We start from the raw sequence: 19,960 nt of genomic DNA on the forward strand, positions 1-19,960 counted from the left end.
AGTGGAGAGTGGGACTTGTATTACATGGCTTAATCATGGTGCACATAGATTTTTCACAAAAAATAAAAAGGAAGTTAGCTATATTATGTTGTGTATTTATTTCATTTTTATCTCTATATCTATTAGTGCAAAAAGTTTGGGGCAAAACTTTGCACCAAATATGTAGAAACAATATTAGCCCCTTGCTTTGTAATGAGAGACAAAGTTGTAGCATAATCCATAAGTAGTAGACTCCCATTGACTTCTATGGCATCCGCAACCTCAAGGGTGGTGGATTGAAAACTAGGTACGCTGAGTCGGAAAAGATGCAAGCGTAAATGTAGAATTTTTCATAACTTCGTAAGAGCTTCAAACAGTGTCTAATAGGAGGGCGAATGAACACAATTCTGCTTGAATACCACGGTTTTCAACCCGCATCGATCTGCGTCGGATTGAGATCACGGGATCGTATTTCACGTCACAAATTTCAACATTTGCTGATCTTGACACTTTGATAACTATGGCGGATCAATCTCGTGACAATTACGATGCGGAATTCCAGCGTATTTTCAGTTGACGCTTTAAAAAAAATAGTCCCCTATATGTCTTTATTTTCTTTACAGTACATAAATATGATTCAAAGAACATAGCCTAAATACAGTATATTAAAAACTATTTTATGCAACTATAACATGCACATAAATTAGCAAAACCTTTTTGTGATTAAAAAAACAAATCTAAACAGAAACTGCACAGAAACAAAACTGAAACAAAACAGAAGTTGGTGGTATCTATACATTACCCATGTATGCAATGTAGTCATTTGGGTCTGTGATGTCGTATTTGAAGTATCTGATATGATAGCTGAATTTATCATCAAATGTGACTCCAATTATAGAGCTGTTCTGAACAGCTTTTACTAATTGTTCTTCATCTTCATATTCCTGAACGGTAATATCTGCAAATAGAAAATATTAGACATGATTACCATTGTGTTAGTGGTCTTATTAGCATAGTCATGAGTCAATGTCAAAAGCCAGAGCACAAACACAATGGTCTGTATTTCTAGTCCTTATTCTGCATATAACATTTGAAAATTCATTACTTCTTTTATTTACCTGGCATAATTATATTTTTGGATACCTTCTGCATTATATCCCTTGTCATGGGAGATGGTACAAAACCAACTGTGAAATTCACGCTTGAAAACTTGTCCAGACGTCCAAGGTCTTCTGCAGGAGCATACTTGCTATTGCTCATATATGGAGATGCTGTTATAGCTGATATGATGAACATCAAAAGAATAAATGCTAAGTCTTGCAGCCACTCCTAAGTGGGAGAAAATAATATGTTTGCCTAGATTACAAGTGGAATGCTAAAATATTAGAGACATTTTGTGCAATTATCAGCGCTTCTATTTTTGTGCAAAGTTATAGTACAAGTTCAAAAATAATATTTTCTCACTTAATCAATAACCTAGTGCATGCAAACATTTGCATATTGGGTAGTTTAGGTGCACTAAATACATCACAGGGCTAGAGGAGCTTCTTTAGCACCCCCCTTGAGAGTAAACTTCTTTAGAAGTAATCGTTTTGTGCGTGTCGGGTTGTGCATGTATAAGTTTGTATACAAGCAAAACCCAATGCATGCTTGCCAAATGACGTCAAAATCTCTTGATCGCGTTAACGTATTCTCCCCATAGAGGTCAACAAAGAGTGCAGAAGAAAAAAAACTAACACGTAACGCTCGCATGCTAACCTGACAGGAGTTATTCATATTTTACATTCCAATGTTCTTCACTTACAAAACAATGCAATTTTATTGTAACTAAATATATATATATATATATATATACTGTATATATATACTGTATATATATATATATATATATTCATTTTTAATGGGCCAGATTTTAAACTGTGCAGTAAATCTAAATTTACCATTTGCAAAAACACTGCTAGCGACATGGTTTTTGCTGGATGCCATATGGGGCATGCAACGATTGGATGAAGCCGGATTCGTCAAAGAAGTATGAGATATGGGCGGACGAACAGTGCAATGTTTATCATCACTAGATGGTAAATATTTTACAAATTAGGCGTCTTAATAAAATTTTGTTATTGAAAGTGCCCCTGTTTTGAAGAATAACTGTATATGCTGTTCAGTACAATACAAAAGCTTTTAATCACTTAAAGAATAAATAGAACATATTTTTCTATGTGAAGAACACTGGAATGTGAAATAGTCATATTTTCATGGTGGGTTAGTGCACATGAGAATATGCGATCGGGTTTGAGCTTGATTAGGGTGGGTTTTTTTCCACTTTTGCACTATTGACTTCTATGGGGGAATACATGGACACGCACACAATATTCTATGGTCATCTTTTTGCGCTCTTGAGGTTAACACACAAGCAAACAAGCAAAAACAGTTTTATTTCAACTCTTAATATAAGCGCAACTCGGCAAGTGCAAAAAACCTTACTTCCAGCGCAGTTAACGCTCAAACGGAAGCGTTAAATAGCAATCCACTTCTAATCTGGCCCTTTATATTTTATATTTTAAGAACACAATGTGAGATTAGTAATTTTTCATGTAAACTAACCCGACCGAGTTAGACGTAAAACATGATACCCGATGCGCGTTACGCATATTTTGCATTCCTATGTTCTGAACTTGTAATTTTTATTATTAAATATATATATATATATATTTTTTATTTTTTTTGATACTGTTAATGTAAAATATATATCTTTACCCATAAATCTATAGAAATAGATATAAAGGTATAGGTATCTATCTATCTATCTATACAGTATCTCACAAAAGTGAGTACACCCCTCATATTTTTGTAAATATTTTATTATATCTTTTCATGTGACAACACTGAAGAAATGACACTTTGCTACAATGTAAAGTAGTGAGAGTACAGCCTGTATAACAGTTTAAATTTGCTGTCCCCTCAAAATAACTCAACACACAGCCATTAATGTCTAAACCGTTGGCAACAAAAGTGAGTACACCCCTAAGTGGAAATGTACAAATTGGGACCAATTAGCCATTTTCCCTCCCCGTTGTCATGTGACTCGTTAGTGTTACAAGGTCTCAGGTGTGAATGGGGAGCAGGTGTGTTAAATTTGGTGTTATCGCTCTCACACTCTCTCATACTGGTCACTGGAAGTTCAACATGGCACCTCATGGCAAAGAACTCTCTGAGGATCTGAAAAAAAGAATTGTTGCTCTACATAAAGATGGCCTAGGCTATAAGAAGATTGCCAAGACCCTGAAACTGAGCTGCAGCACGGTGGGCAAGACCATACAGCGGTTTCACAGGACAGATTCCACTCAGAACAGGCCTTGCCATGGTCGACCAAAGAAGTTGAGTGCATGAGCTCAGCGTCATATCCAGAGGTTGCATTTGGGAAATAGACGTATGAGTGCTGCCAGCATTGCTGCAGAGGTTGAAGGGGTGGGGGTCAGCCTGTCAGTGCTCAGACCATATGCCACACACTGCATCAAATTGGTTTGCATGGATGTCACCCCAGAAGGAAGCCCCTTCTAAAGATGATGCACAAGAAAGCCTGCAAACAGTTTGCTGAAGACAAGCAGACTAAGGACATGGATTATTGGAACCATGTCCTGTGGTCCAATGAGACCAAGATAAACCTTTTTGGTTCAGATGGTATCAAGCGTGTGTGGTGGCAACCAGGTGAGGTGTACAAAGACAAGTGTGTCTTGCCTACAGTCAAGCATGGTGGTGGGAGTGTCATGGTCTGGGCCTGCATGAATGCTGCCGGCACTGGGGAGCTACAGTTCATTGCGGGAACCATGAATGCCAACATGTACTGTGACATACTGAAGCAGAGCATGATCCCCTCCCTTTAGAGACTGGGCCGCTGGACAATATTCCAACATAATAACGACCCCAAACACACCTCTAAAATGACCACTACCTTTCTAAAGAAGCGGAGGGTAAAGGTGATGGACTGGCCAAGCATGTCTCCAGACCTAAACCCTAGTGAGCATCTGTGGGGCATCCTCAAATGGAAAGTGGGGGAGTGCAAGGTCTCTAACATCCACCAGATCCGTGATTTTGTCGTGGAGGAGTGGAAGAGGACACCAGTGGCAACCTGTGAAGCTCTGGTGAACTCCATGCCCAATAGGATTAGGGCAGTGCTGGAAAATAATGGTGGCCACACAAAATATTGACACTTTGGGCCCAATTTGTACATTTCCACTTAGGGGTGTACTCACTTGTGTTGCCAATGGTTTAGACATTAATGGCTGTGTGTTGAGTTATTTTAAGGGGACAGCAAATGTACACTGTTATACAGGCTGTACACTCACTACTTTACATTGTAGCAAAGTGCAATTTCTTCAGTGTTGTCACATGAAAAGATATAATAAAATATTTACAAAAATGTGAGGGGTGTACTCCCTTTTGTGAGATACTGTATATATATATATATATATATATATATATTTACAATATAAATTCCATTTTAATCTGAAATATGGATCTTTGAGAAAGCGCCAACCGGCGTGAAACCCATCAGATGACGTCATCCTTACCCTTGTCTTTCAGTAATCCGTGAGTGAGTGTGTATATACACAGTCTCTGTGTGAACTTTTAACGCATATCTAATACATTTTCACTAATTGTTTTACAAAGGTGCTTTGTGCATAGTGTTTTAATCAGCCTATACTATTTGCTACATTTTGTTACTCAAGAATATTGATACTTATGCCTTGTGGGAGTCCTTTCTTCTTTGATACATTAATCTGAAATATGTACAGTAAAAATACAGTAAAATACATAAATAAATATGTACACATCTATCTATCAATCTATCTATCTATCTATCTATCATCTATCTATTTACAGTATCTATCTTTATATATTTACATTATAGCTCTTTCCAGTTTAACACCTTGTCATTTACCAGTTACTTTTTAACTCATAACTTTTTTTTATAATACCGTATTGTTCTGAGTATAGGCTGCACCTGATTATAAGTCGCACCCTTAAAGTTTGGTGACATTTTAAAGACATTACATTTTTAACTTTTTTTTTAATTTTTTTAACTACCTCAGCTCTCCTTACCCTCTCAGCCCCCTATCTCCCTCACACACAGAGCCCCCCCCCCCTCCATGACAGATAAGGTAAGTTCTCCCTCACACACAGAGCCCCCCCCCCCTCCATGACAGATAAGGTAAGTCTCCTTACTCTCTCCCCACAGACACACAGCCCCCTCATAACCACAGGTTGCCAATATACTGTAAAAAAAAGAAACTCAAAGTAGAGGATTAAAACGATTCTTTATTCCATGGTACTTAAAAAAAACAGGATACAAAAAGAAGGAAGACGCTTTTTAAGCCGCAAATAACCAGTTTTCCTTTTAGTATCCTGTTTTAATAACGTACCGTGGAATAAAGAATCGTTTTTATCCTCTACTTTGAGATGCCCTGGTCTAGCTTTTTCTTTTTTTTATAAAGGACTTTATTTGGGGACTATGAGGCATCCAATCTACTGACCTGAAGCTCCATTTGATGTATCCTGTTCTCCTTCCCCCATTACCAGCTAGCTGAGATGGAGTTGCCTGCCTAACTAAGGAGCCCCCCCCAATGAGATCGCGGGATTGGTTCTTCATCTGAGAAACGTAACAGCTTCATCCGTTGATTGGACCACGTATGACCACGCCTTCACTCACCTCTGTCCAATCAATGGATGGAGCTGTGACGTTTTATAGATGAAGAACCAATCCCCCAATCTTTTTTGGGGGTGTGTCCTTAGTTAGGCAGGCAACTCTGACGCTCTGTCTCAGCTAGCAGGTAACGGGAAAGGAAAACAGGAGATATCAAAGGGAGAGAGCCTCCGGTCAGTAGAGGGGATTCCTCAAAGCCCCCAAATAAAGTAAAGTCCCCAGCCTCCGTCTCAGCTAGCAGGTAACGGGTTTATCTGGAGAAGCAGGCATGGATTTAAATGCTAGCAGGCTGTGTTTATATTACTGGCTTTAGTTACCAGGAACTGTATTTTTAATCTTAACTTACTCCTTACTTACTACTGGTGCCTAAGCAGACCTGTATTTTTATTGTTTTTGTGTAACATCCCAAGTATAGGCTGCATCCCTAGTTTAAAGACTTTCATTAGGGGAAACTCGGGACAATACTCAGGACAATACGGTATTTATATGAATTATTTTTATCAGATAGTTTTTATATGAGTGTAACTGTATTTTTTAATCTATTGATGTGTTTAGTGCAACTTTTTTAATGCACTACTATTTACGAGAGGAATTTAGTCACACTAAAAGCTATTGTGTATAAGCTGCATATAGTGTATATAAGCTGCATATAGTGTATATAAACTGCATATAGTGTATATAAGCTGCATATAGTGTATATAAACTGCATATAGTGTATATAAGCTGCATATAGTGTATACAAACTGCATATAGTGTATATAAGCTGCATATAGTGTATATAAGCTGCATGTAGTGTATATAAACTGCATATAGTGTATATAAGCTGCATATAGTGTATATAAGCTGCATATAGTGTATACAAACTGCATATAGTGTATATAAGCTGCATATAGTGTATATAAACTGCATATAGTGTGTATAAGCTGCATATAGTGTATATAAGCTGCATATAGGGTATATAAACTGCATATAGTGTATATAAGCTGCATATAGTGTATATAAGCTGCATATAGTGTATATAAGCTGCATATAGGGTATATAAACTGCATATAGTGTATATAAACTGCATATAGTGTATATAAGCTGCATATAGGGTATATAAACTGCATATAGTGTATATAAGCTGCATATAGTGTATAAAAGCTGCATATAGTGTATATAAGCTGCATATAGTGTATATATAAATGTATACATTGCATTTGTGTATCTTATCACTCTGACAGAAATAGTCCTCATTCTGATATGTATGCTTACAAGGATGCTGTGCCACTTTCTCCTCCATTTGAGAAGCACATTCTTCCATAGTAAGGCCAGAGTCTGCTGACACAGACTTGTCTCTCTCATATTCCCCCGGGTCATCTGAAAAATAAATCTCAGTGTATAATCCAAAATAAATATTTGACATCCTTTGCTGTAAACTGGATTTGCAGGACAAAGATGCAGTGATTTTTTTTATATAGGGATATATACTGATATAAAACTAAAATACTTTAATATGTTGCAGCATATTATTTGCACACTTAACTATGATCTACATTACAAGATGAGAGCAAACATATTAGTGCTATTGTGCACTAACTATGCTTGAGTTAAATCAATAGAGCTTTTATTTTTACACTCATATTACAAGTTAAAATTAATATTTTAGTCTTCAAGCAAAAGTCTAGGGTGTGCTAACATCTGCATGTCCAATAATGTAGTGCAGGGATGGCAAACTTTGGCACCCAAGATGTTTTAGAACTACATTTCCCATGATGCTTAGGCACTCAGCAGTCTAGTTGACAATCATGGAAAATGTAGTTTTAAAACATCTGGCGTGCTAGCGTTAGCCATCACTGGTGTAGGGTGTGGTAAATACGTCACATAATAGATTTCTATGGCACACACTGAAAAACTCAAGTTGACTATAGCTCGAGCTCTAAAGCCAAAGGTGCACGAAATCTTTGCTGAAGTAGTGGAGTTTTTTATTTTTATGCTATGGGGTATATTTATCAATGTGCGAGCGGACATGATACGAAGTACCGTATTATGTCTGCTGCACATCGCTGAACATCGATAAATGTTCTTGTGAACTGCTGGTGCAATACCGCCCCCTGCAGATTTTGGGCCAATTGGCCGCTAGCAGGGGGTGTCAATCATTCAGATCGTATTCAATCGGGTTGATTTCTGTCTGCTGCCTCAGAGCAGGCGGACAGGTTATGGAGCATCGGCTCGGCATATGCCCCTTAGCTTTTGTTCTGAGATATAACTTTAAAAACACTGCATAAATGCACACTTAGGGGTAGATTTACCAAGCAGCTGATGCTGCTAAATACCCCCGTAGTTTCTGGAATTGTAAGTTAAGAACCAGCGGTCATAAGAAAATGTTTTCATATTCATACAAAAAGATAAACAAATGGTTATTTAACAAATAAGCAACAAACCTAATGTATGTGAGAAACACATTTAGATGATTTAATGTTGACAATTACTCTAAAGGTGGAAAAGATTTTTCTACAGGTAGGAAAAGCTTAAAAAAGTTCAATTTTATACTATTTAATAGCCATTTAGCAACGTTTCTGTCAGATGATTATATTCGGCTAGATTTAGAGTTTTGTCGGTAACGACCCGCGTAGCTAACGCCGGCTTTTTTCTGGCCGCACCATAAAAATAACTCTGGTATTGAGAGTCCAAAAAAATGCTGCGTTAGGCTCCAAAAAAGGAGCGTAGAGCATTTTTAACGCAAATGCAACTCTCGATACCAGAGTTGCTTACGGACGCGGCCAGCCTCAAAAACGTGCTCGTGCACGATTCCCCCATAGGAAACAATGGGGCTGTTTGAGCTGAAAAAAAACCTAACACCTGCAAAAAAGCCGCGTTCAGCTCCTAACGCAGACCCATTGTTTGCTATGGGGAAACTCTTCCTACGTCTGCACCTAACACCCTAACATGTACCCCGAGTCTAAACACCCCTATCCTTACACTTATTAACCCCTAATCTGCCGCCCCCGCTATCGCTGAGCCCTGCATATTATTTTTAACCCCTAATCTTCCGCTCCGTAAACCGCCGCTACTTACATTATCCCTATGTACCCCTAATCTGCTGCCCCTAACACCGCCGACCCCTATATTATATTTATTAACCCCTAACCTGCCCCCCACAACGTCGCCGCAAGATACCTACAATAATTAACCCCTAATCTGCCGACCGCAAAGCGCCGCCACCTACATTATAGATATGTACCCCTAATCTGCTGCCCCTAACACCGCCGACCCCTATATTATATTTATTAACCCCTAATCTGCCGTCCCCAACGTCGCCTCCACCTGCCTACACTGATTAACCCCTAATCTGCCGACCGGACCTGAGCGCTACTATAATAAAGTTATTAACCCCTAATCCGCCTCACTAACCCTATAATAAATAGTATTAACCCCTAAACTGCCCTCCCTAACATCGCCGACACCTAACTTCAAACATTAACCCCTAATCTGCCGACCGGAGATCACCGCTATTCTAATAAATGTATTAACCCCTAAAGCTAAGTCTAACCCTAACACTAACACCCCCCTAAATTAAATATAATTTAAATCTAACGAAATTAATTAACTCTTATTAAATAAATTATTCCTATTTAAAGATAAATACTTACCTGTACAATAAATCCTAATATAGCTACAATATAAATTATAATTACATTGTAGCTATTTTAGGATTAATATTTATTTTACAGGCAACTTTGTAATTATTTTAACCAGGTACAATAGCTATTAAATAGTTAAGAACTATTTAATAGTTACCTAATTAAAATAATAACAAAATGACCTGTAAAATAAATCCTAACCTAAGTTACAATTAAACCTAACACTATACTATCATTAAATTAATTAAATTAAATACCTACAATTACCTACAATTAAACCTAACACTACACTATCAATACATTAATTAAATACAATATCTACAAATAAATACAATGAAATAAACTAACTAAAGTACAAAAAATAAAAAAGAACTAAGTTACAAAAAATAAAAAAATATTTACAAACATAAGAAAAATATTACAACAATTTTAAACTAATTACACCTACTCTAAGCCCCCTAACAAAATAACAAAGCCCCCCAAAATAAAAAATGCCCTACCCTATTCTAAATTACTAAATTAAAAGCTCTTTTACCTTACCAGCCCTGAACAGGGCCCTTTGCGGGGCATGCCCCAAGAATTTCAGCTCTTTTGCCTGTAAAAGAAAACATACAATACCCCCCCCCCCAACATTACAACCCACCACCCACATACCCCTAATCTAACCCAAACCCCACTTAAATAAACCTAACACTAAGCCCCTGAAGATCTTCCTACCTTGTCTTCACCATCCAGGTTCACCGATCCGTCCTGAAGAGCTCCTCCGATGTCCTGATCCAAGCCCAAGCGGGGGGCTGAAGAGGTCCATGATCCGGTCGAAGTCTTCATCCAAGCGGGGCAGAAGAGGATCTTCCATCCGATTGAAGTCTTCATCCAGGCGGCATCTTCTATGGTCTTCCATCCGGAGCGAAGCGGCAGGATCCTGAAGACCTCCAGCGCGGAACATCCATCCGGCCCGACGACTGAACGACGAATGACAGTTCCTTTAAATGACGTCATCCAAGATGGCGTCCCTCGAATTCCGATTGGCTGATAGGATTCTATCAGCCAATCGGAATTAAGGTAGGAATATTCTGATTGGCTGATGGAATCAGCCAATCAGAATCAAGTTCAATCCGATTGGCTGATCCGATCAGCCAATCAGATTGATCTCGCATTCTATTGGCTGATCGGAACAGCCAATAGAATGCGAGCTCAATCTGATTGGCTGATCGAATCAGCCAATCGGATTGAACTTGAATCAGCCAATCGGAATTCGAGGGACGCAATCTTGCATGACGTCATTTAAAGGAACCGTCATTCGTCGTTCAGTCGTGGATGTTCCGCGTCGGAGGTCTTCAGGATGCTGCCGCTTCGCTCCGGATGGAAGACCATAGAAGATGCCGCCTGGATGAAGACTTCAATCGGATGGAAGATCCTCTTCTGCCCCGCTTGGATGAAGACTTTGACCGGATCATGGACCTCTTCAGCCCCCCGCTTGGGCTTGGATCAGGACATCGGAGGAGCTCTTCAGGACGGATCGGTGAACCTGGATGGTGAAGACAAGGTAGGAAGATCTTCAGGGGCTTAGTGTTAGGTTTATTTAAGTGGGGTTTGGGTTAGATTAGGGGTATGTGGGTGGTGGGTTGTAATGTTGGGGGGGGGGTTATTGTATGTTTTCTTTTACAGGCAAAAGAGCTGAAATTCTTGGGGCATGCCCCGCAAAGGGCCCTGTTCAGGGCTGGTAAGGTAAAAGAGCTTTTAATTTAGTAATTTAGAATAGGGTAGGGCATTTTTTATTTTGGGGGGCTTTGTTATTTTGTTAGGGGGCTTAGAGTAGGTGTAATTAGTTTAAAATTGTTGTAATATTTTTCTTATGTTTGTAAATATTTTTTTATTTTTTGTAACTTAGTTCTTTTTTATTTTTTGTACTTTAGTTAGTTTATTTCATTGTATTTATTTGTAGATATTGTATTTAATTAATGTATTGATAGTGTAGTGTTAGGTTTAATTGTAGGTAATTGTAGGTATTTAATTTAATTAATTTAATGATAGTATAGTATTAGGTTTAATTGTAACTTAGGTTAGGATTTATTTTACAGGTAATTTTGTTATTATTTTAATTAGGTAACTATTAAATAGTTCTTAACTATTTAATAGCTATTGTACCTGGTTAAAATAATTACAAAGTTGCCTATAAAATAAATATTAATCCTAAAATAGCTACAATGTAATTATAATTTATATTGTAGCTATATTAGGATTTATTGTACAGGTAAGTATTTATCTTTAAATAGGAATAATTTATTTAATAAGAGTTAATTAATTTCGTTAGATTTAAATTATATTTAACTTAGGGGGGTGTTAGTGTTAGGGTTAGACTTAGCTTTAGGGGTTAATACATTTATTAGAATAGGGGTGAGCTCCGGTCGGCATATTAGGGGTTAATAATTTAAGTTAGGTGTCGGCGATGTTAGGGAGGGCAGATTAGGGGTTAATGCTATTTATTATAGGGTTAGTGATGCGGATTAGGGGTTAATAACTTTATTATAGTAGCGCTCAGGTCCGATCGGCAGATTAGGGGTTAATCAGTGTAGGCAGGTGGAGGCGACGTTGTGGGGGGCAGATTAGGGGTTAATAAATATAATATAGGGGTCGGCGGTGTTAGGGGCAGCAGATTAGGGGTACATAGCTATAATGTAGGTGGCGGCGCTTTGCGGTCGGCAGATTAGGGGTTAATTATTGTAGGTATCTTGCGGCGACGTTGTGGGGGGCAGGTTAGGGGTTAATAAATATAATATAGGGGTCGGCGGTGTTAGGGGCAGCAGATTAGGGGTACATAAGGATAACGTAGGTGGCGGCGCTTTGCGGTCGGCAGATTAGGGGTTAATAAGTGTAGGTAGCTGGCGGCGACGTTGTGGGGGGCAGGTTAGGGGTTAATAAATATAATATAGGGGTCGGCGGTGTTAGGGGCAGCAGATTAGGGGTACATAAGTATAACGTAGGTGGTGGTCGGCAGATTAGGGGTTAAAAAAATTTAATCGAGTGGCGGCGATGTGGGGGGACCTCAGTTTAGGGGTACATAGGTAGTTTATGGGTGTTAGTGTACTTTAGGGCACAGTAGTTAAGAGCTTTATGAACCGGCGTTAGCCCAGAAAGCTCTTAACTCCTGCTTTTTTTCTGCGGCTGGAGTTTTGTCGTTAGAGCTCTAACGCTCACTTCAGCCACGACGTAAGGGGATCTGCGGTATGGAAAAGTCGCGGCTGAAAAGTGAGCGTTAGACCCTATTTTCAGTGACTCCAAATACCGGAGTTAGCCTAAAACCAGCGTTAGGAGCCTCTAACGCTGGTTTTCACGGCTAACGACAAACTCCAAATCTAGGCCTACATGTTTATATTTTGGTGTCAGTCAATAAGTATGTAAGTATCACTTTGTTCTTGGCCAGTCCTGATCCAATTAAAAAGGAAAAAAAATAAAAAAGTGATGCTTTGGCCTTTAGTAGCAGCATTAGCTACTGCTTTAACTTTATTTACCTTTAAGCTTCTGTCCAGCTCCTCCTCTGCTGTCCTGAAAACTAATTACATAGGAAATAGCAAACAAATGGTATAAAGTGAAAAGTTGGTAAATCTACTATCATCCCAGTAGTTTTTTAATCTCCTTCGGCTAGATTACGAGTTTTGCGTTATGAGTGAAAAAGCTTCATAACGCTGCTCTTTCACTACCGCTGGTATTACGAGTCTTGCAGGTATATCTGTACCGCACACTTTTTTGGCCATAACGCAACGTAACTACTGCAGCTTTCAAAAAGTTATTTTTCAATGGGACTTCCATAGCGCTGGTATTACGAGTTTGCCTGTCCGGCCAATAAGTGAGCGATACAGCCCATAACTACAAGATCTGTACCGTAAACTGAAAGTCAGTAGTTATGGCTTTTATGTTACAAAGCCGTAACATAAAACTCATAACTAAACACTAAATTACAGAAAATAAAAAAATAATTACAAGAATTTTAAACTAATTACACCTAATCTAATCCCCCTAATAAAATAAAAAAGCCCCCCAAAATAATAAAATTCCCTCCCCTATACTAAATTACAAATAGCCCTTAAAAGGGCCTTTTGCGGGGCATTGCCCCAAAGTAATCAGCTCTTTTACCTGTAAAAAAAAAAATACAAGACCCCCCAACATTAGAACCCACCACCCACACACCCAACCCTACTCTAAAACCCACCCAATCCCCCCTTAATAAAACCTAACACTACCCCCTTGAAGATCACCCTACCTTGAGCCATCTTCACCCAGTCGGGCACAAGTGGTCCTCTAGAGGGGCTGAAGTTTTCATCCAATCCGGCCAGAAGAGGACCTCCTTCATTCGTTGGGAGTCGTCGGAAGAAGAGGATGCTCCGTGTTGGCTGGCTTCAAGATGGACCCACTCCACTCTGGATGGATGAAGATGCCACCTGGATGAAGACTTCTGCCCGTCTGGAGGTCCTCTTCTGGCCGGATTGGATGAAGACTTCTGCCCCTCTGGAGGACCACTTGTGCCCGGCTGGGTGAAGACGGCTCAAGGTAGGGTGATCTTCAAGGGGGTAGTGTTAGGTTTTATTAAGGGGGGATTGGGTGGGTTTTAGAGTAGGGTTAGGTGTGTGGGTGGTGGGTTTTAATGTTGGGGGGGTATTGTATTTTTTTTTTACAGGTAAAAGAGCTGATTACTTTGGGGCAATGCCCCGCAAAAGGCCCTTTTAAGGGCTATTTGTAATTTAGTATAGGGTAGGGAATTTTATTATTATTTTTTTTAATTTTTTTTTTAGGGGGATTAGATTAGGTGTAATTAGTTTAAAATTCTTGTAATAATTTTTTACATTTCTGCAATTTAGTGTTTTTTTCTGTAATTTTGTTTATTTAATCTAATTGTATTTAATTGTAGTTAACTGTAGTTAGTTTAGGTAATTAATTTAATGATAGTGTAGTGTTATGTTAGGTGTAAATGTAACTTAGGTTAGGATTTATATTACAGGTATATTTGTCTTTATTTTAACTAGGAAGTTACTAAATAGTTAATAACTATTAAATAACTATTCTACCTAGTTAAAATAAATACAAAGTTGCCTGTAAAATAAATATAAACCCTAAGATAGATACAAATGTAACTATTAGTTATATTGTAGCTATCTTATGTTTTTTTTTATAGGTATTTAGTTTTAAATAGGAATAATTTATGTAATTCTAGTAATTTTATTTTGTTTTATTTAAATTATATTTAAGTTAGGGGGGTGTTAGACTTTGGTTTAGATTTAGGTTTAGGGGTTAATAAATTTAATATAGTAGCGGTGACGATGGGGGCGGCAGATTAGGGGTTAATAATTGTAGGTAGTTTGTGGCGATGTTGGGGGGGCAGATTAGGGGTTAATAATATAATGCAGGTGTTGGCGATGTTGGGGGCAGCAGATTAGGGGTTCATAAGTATAATGTAGGTGTCCAGAGCGGCAGATTAGGGGTTAATAATATTATGCAGGTGTCGGTGATGTTGGGGGCGGCAGATTAGGGGTTAATAAGTGTAATATTAGGGGTGTTTAGACTTGGGGTTCATGTTAGGGTGTTAGGTGTAGACATAAATTGTATTTCCCCATAGGAATCAATGGGGCTGCGTTAGAAGCTGAAAGCTGCTTTTTTGCAGGTATTAGGTTTTTTTCAGATGAATCTGCCCCATTGTTTCCTATGGGGAAATCGTGCACGAGCACATTTAACCAGCTTACCGCTTCTGTAAGCAGCGCTGGTATTGAGGTGAGATGTGGACCTAAATTTTGCTCTACGCTCACCTTTTTGCGGCTAACGCCAGGTTTAAAGAAACCTGTAATACCAGGGAGCGGTGTAAAAAAAAGGTTAGCAACGCACCCCTGTTACCGCAAAACTCGTAATCTAGGTGTAGGTGTGTTCAGCTAGTTACCAGTAGTGTAATGCTATTCCAGCAAAGAATAACAAGAAAATTAAGCAAATTTGATAATAGAAGTAAATTGGAAATTTCTTTAAAATTCAATTTTCTATCCAAAAATGTGGGTTTCCTGTCCCTTTAAGCTTAGGTATATGCAGTCTACACTGCACCGCTGTTATTCTCTTCCCTGCTGCCTATAATTCACTGCTTGCTGGACTGAACTTGCCCTCCACCCTTACAGAACTTGTTAACGCCCTTCTTTATTCTTTAGTGATGTTTTTCTGACATAAAAAGTTTGTGTGTGGGGGGGGGGGGGGTTGGGGGAAATTCCAGCCCACTGACCTCGAGTACAAGATTACAGGATGGTTCAGCTTGCAACAGCAGCTCTGACTGAGACCAGTGAGTTACTGAATGGTTTGCAAGAAGGAGCTACTCTCTTTAGTTTTGTCCTTGTTCCTGATGAGCTACAGTGCTACAGCAATATCAAATATATCAGGGGTAATACTTGGATTCAATTTATCCCACAAGGTTGGGAACAGAAATGTTATTCTTTAAAACAAAATTATAACTGTGATTTTTGTTGTGCCAGTAAAAAGTATAATAATATAGAACTTAAGTAATTTGTAAACAAAAAAGCTTTGTATATTCAGAATTTATAACAATATATATTGTACATAGGGCTCTATCTATTACATTAATGCAGAAACTGATCTGTCAAGAGTTTTATACTATGAATAGTTTTTATCCACAGTGTTCATTTATTTAGGCAAATCAGGGTGTGAAATGATACTTTTTATTATTATCGGTTATTTGTAGAGCGCCAACAGATTCTGCAGCTACTTTTAAACTGCTCTGTATATATATATATATATATATATATATATATATGCTCTGTTTGTGCACAATACAGGCTCTCACTGAAACAGTCATAACTTTTACTACTTGTTTTCATGCAATGCAAAATTACTTCTGTTCTATACTTAAAGGTACATTCCAGGCAAAATATAAATGCATATGGATGAATTACATCTTTGAATAGAAACATATTTGCAATATACATGTATTGGCAAAAAATGTTTCTAGTAAAAGTTATCACTGTTTTATTGTTAACACGTGCAAGTGAAGCATAGCTAGATATTCTCACCAGCATTTTAAATACTGCAGCTGCTCAGGGTGACAGTGGGGCGTGTATACTGCCAGCAATTAACAAATTGAGTCTTTACCAGATGATACAAGCACCTTAGACTCTCTGAACAAATTTTTATATTAAAATTCCTGGTGCACAAGGCATGCATTAATATACTTTTGAAGCAGCTATAGCTTTTATTAGAAGCATTTTTGCTAATACATTTAAACTACAAAAAGGCTTACATCCAAAACTGAAATGCATTTATGTGGATTCCAATTTTGTCTGGAATGTCCCTTTAACTACAAGCATTCTGTTTTTACTCAGTATACATACTGCTGTATGACTGAGGTTCTGCAATGTTGACACTTTTAAGCTCTGTAATTTAGTTTTGATAGGAAAATAATATGAGATAGACAGATTGATAGTTAATAGATAGATAGATAAATAATAGATTTTAGATAGCTAGATAGACAGGTTGATAGATAGATAGATAGATAGATAGATTGATTGATTGATAATAGATAGATAAATAATAGATAAATAGATAGATAGGTAGATAGGTAGATAGGTAGGTAGATAGATAGATAGATAGATAGGTAGATAGATAGGTAGATAGATAGGTAGATAGATAGGTAGATAGATAGGTAGGTAGATAGATAGATAGATAGATAGATAGATATCACGTATTAAAATAACTCTGATACAAAAAAGTACCTTGTTTGTTTTCCCCCTGGTCAAATAGAAAAACAATCTATTTGCTAGAAGTACTTTAGAATTTAAGAATTAAATGTGGTCCTGTCCAAATCAGAGTTCAGGTCTTCTTTATACAAATAATCATATTATATTAAGTATTTATTTTCTGTGACTTCTAGGTGTTGTTTTTGTAAAAAGAGGTTAGTTCTGGGTCAGCAGTTATGGGCTTTAGCACAAAGAATTAAGTTCCTTTAGTATTGGTAAGTTATTTACTTACCGTGAAAATGTTCAAGGCTTCAAATTAAAAAGAAAAGACTCCAGTGCTGGAGAAGAGGAGAATAACAATACGTTTCTCATCTACTTTCCTCTTTCAAATGATTATCACTGAAGCTGCTATGAAAGAGTGATTTTTCTTGAATATATTCCAAATCTGGAAGGAAGTTGTAGATGAGGGATTCAGCAGCTGCATTGCTAAAAATGAATAGTACATTGCTTTACAGTCAGCAAAGTGGAGGCCTCTTTTGGAGCCCATCCAGACCTTGTTGTATTTTGTTGAAACAAACATAGACTAATCAAAAAACTGCTATTGTAAAGAGTGATTGAGTACAAAGCAACATATTTTATTAAAGGGACATGACACCCAAAATCTTTCTTTTATGATTTAGATGTAGAATTTTTTTTTAAACAACACACCAATTTACTTCTATTATCTAATTTGTTTAATTATTTGGATATCCTTTGGTGCACATGGCTGAGCAAATCATACAAGGCATCGGTTTGCAGCCACCAATCAGCAGCTACTAAGACTATTTAGATACACTTTTCAACAAAGGATATCAAGAGAATGAAGTAAATTAGATAATATGGTGTCAATCATCCGATCGGATCTTACGACCGCTGCTTCTTAACTTCCGTTTCCGCTGCTTAATAAATGGAGCCCTATAGCTTTCCAGCTGAAAAATGACTTTCTCCTTTAATGCAGGCTCTGAGATCCACAGCGCTAAACCTCCTTAGCGTGGCCCAGGGCTCTGTAGGGAAGGATCGGGATTAGCATGGCTCTCCAGCATGCACACTAGAGGTAAATATTCAACCCTTAAAAGCTATGCTAAAGAAAACAAACAAATACTGACAAAGTTCATCAGTATTTTTTTTAATGAGGTAGTGCATTTGTTCGGAACTCGTTTTGTGAAAACAAAACGAATATCTGTGTTTTTGTTACAAATTTGATTTGTATCAAAATGAACGCACAAGTCTAATGAATAATTATCAGGCTGAACAAGAACTGGTGCAGGAGTAAATAAGAACTTCAGTTTGCCAAAAGCCAAAGTCCAAAGAAAAGAATCTTTATAATTTTATTTATTTTCCTCTTTCAAATGTTTGTACAATAAGATATTGTCCCTTATTTAGTAAAAGAAGAGCACTGGGATTTGTCTCTATTTTTTTCTCACATTTTCGCACAATGAGATATTTTCTCTTATTTAGCACAAGAAGAGCACTGTGATTCATCTTTCTGTTATTTTATTTTTTTCGTTACATTACTGGACAATAAGGTATTGTTCCTTTTCTAGTTTAAGAAGAGCACTGTGATTGGTCTTTTAACCCTTTTTCCTCTCTCACATTACTTAACTATAGGATATTGGGTCCTATGTATAAAGCCAAAGGCAGAAAGGATTCCTGACTTGGGATCTTGTGCATCCGGTATTTTGTGGAGCTCCGCCCCCTGCTCAAACACAATTGGTGTTCGGGTGATTTATATTTACCAACTCAGAGGTGGCAGAGAGGGTAAGAAGCAGCGATTGGATGATTGGATTTGGATTTGCTGCTTAGTACATGAAGCTCTTTGTCCCTTGTCTAGTATCAGAAGAGCACTGTGAATGGTCTTTAAAACTTTTATTATATATAGGAACAATAGGATATTGCCTCATAACTGATTATATAACTTAGTTTCCAGATTGCTTGGAGTAATTAACTAAATTAAAGTAATTCAATTAAATAGTTGGCAAAGCCAATAAAATGTTGACTGATTTGTTGTTCTCTAAAACAGGCCAATCTAAGATAGCTTGAATCTTCTTACAGTCTATCCAGAAGAAAGGATGTGTGACAGCCTACCGCGATAATGTCTGATGACTTATATATGTTAAAGAAATGCAAAAAATCCAATTGGTGACCACTATAGTACACTGTAATGATTTCTTCTTTTACCATTTCCACATGTAACAGAAGGGCTGAATCCCATCCAGTCCTGCTTCAAATAACTTCAGGTCTAGAGCCACTCCTGCACTCCTGTTCCACAAATCCATAAGTACAAGCCACCAGGAGAGTTTGTCCCTGGCTTCTGATGATAAACTTATGCTGTGTAAGAATAAAAGCACTCTGCAGAAGTTGAAATGCTAAATCTAGGAGGAAAGTTATGGAAATATTAGGCTAGATTACAAGTAGAGCGAGCACATTAACATTGATAGATGAATGCTTTTTGCACGTATCTGTTTTCGCTCGTATTGCAAGTTGAAAGTAAAATGTTTGCATTTAAGCAAAAACCTAACACACACAAAGAGTTGTACTTCAAAAATCGCGACCTAGTTAACGTATTCTAACATCAACTTCAATGAAGTGTGAAAAGAAAAAATTAACACCCATACTCGTGCACTAACACAATCGCTTTTATATACCTGTATATCTAGTCCTATAGATATGTAGGTATAGATATGTATTTTGCTTGAACAATATCAGATATATATATATATATATATATATATATATATAATAAAAAGTACATTATTTTCCATGTGAAAAACATAGGCATGTAAAATATGCGTAACGCGCATCAGGGTTCACAATTTAGGAATACCATGGTTGGGTTAGTGCACATTGCTATCTTCAATGTGCATTATTGAGATACTACATATAAAATATTTTTAAAA

The 19,960-nt window shown here is 37.6% G+C and overlaps 1 protein-coding gene across 1 annotated transcript in view; it reads right to left on the bottom strand.

The window, feature by feature from the left end:
• LOC128653786 (ABC-type organic anion transporter ABCA8) overlaps window positions 1-17,451 on the bottom strand; it is a 405,751-nt gene extending 388,300 nt beyond the window's left edge. Inside the window, exons 1-4 of the mRNA XM_053707294.1 lie at window positions 17,317-17,451; window positions 6,938-7,042; window positions 1,098-1,308; window positions 782-937 (exon numbers count right to left, since the gene is read on the bottom strand). Coding sequence (XP_053563269.1) covers window positions 782-937; window positions 1,098-1,308; window positions 6,938-7,042 — 472 coding nt within the window. The 5' untranslated portion in view covers window positions 17,317-17,451. The remainder of the gene's footprint in view (window positions 1-781; window positions 938-1,097; window positions 1,309-6,937; window positions 7,043-17,316) is intronic.
• Between the last annotated feature and the right edge of the window lie 2,509 nt (window positions 17,452-19,960).

The sequence above is a fragment of the Bombina bombina genome, chromosome 1, assembly GCF_027579735.1.
Source record: "Bombina bombina isolate aBomBom1 chromosome 1, aBomBom1.pri, whole genome shotgun sequence".
NCBI classification, from domain to species: Eukaryota; Metazoa; Chordata; class Amphibia; order Anura; family Bombinatoridae; genus Bombina; species Bombina bombina.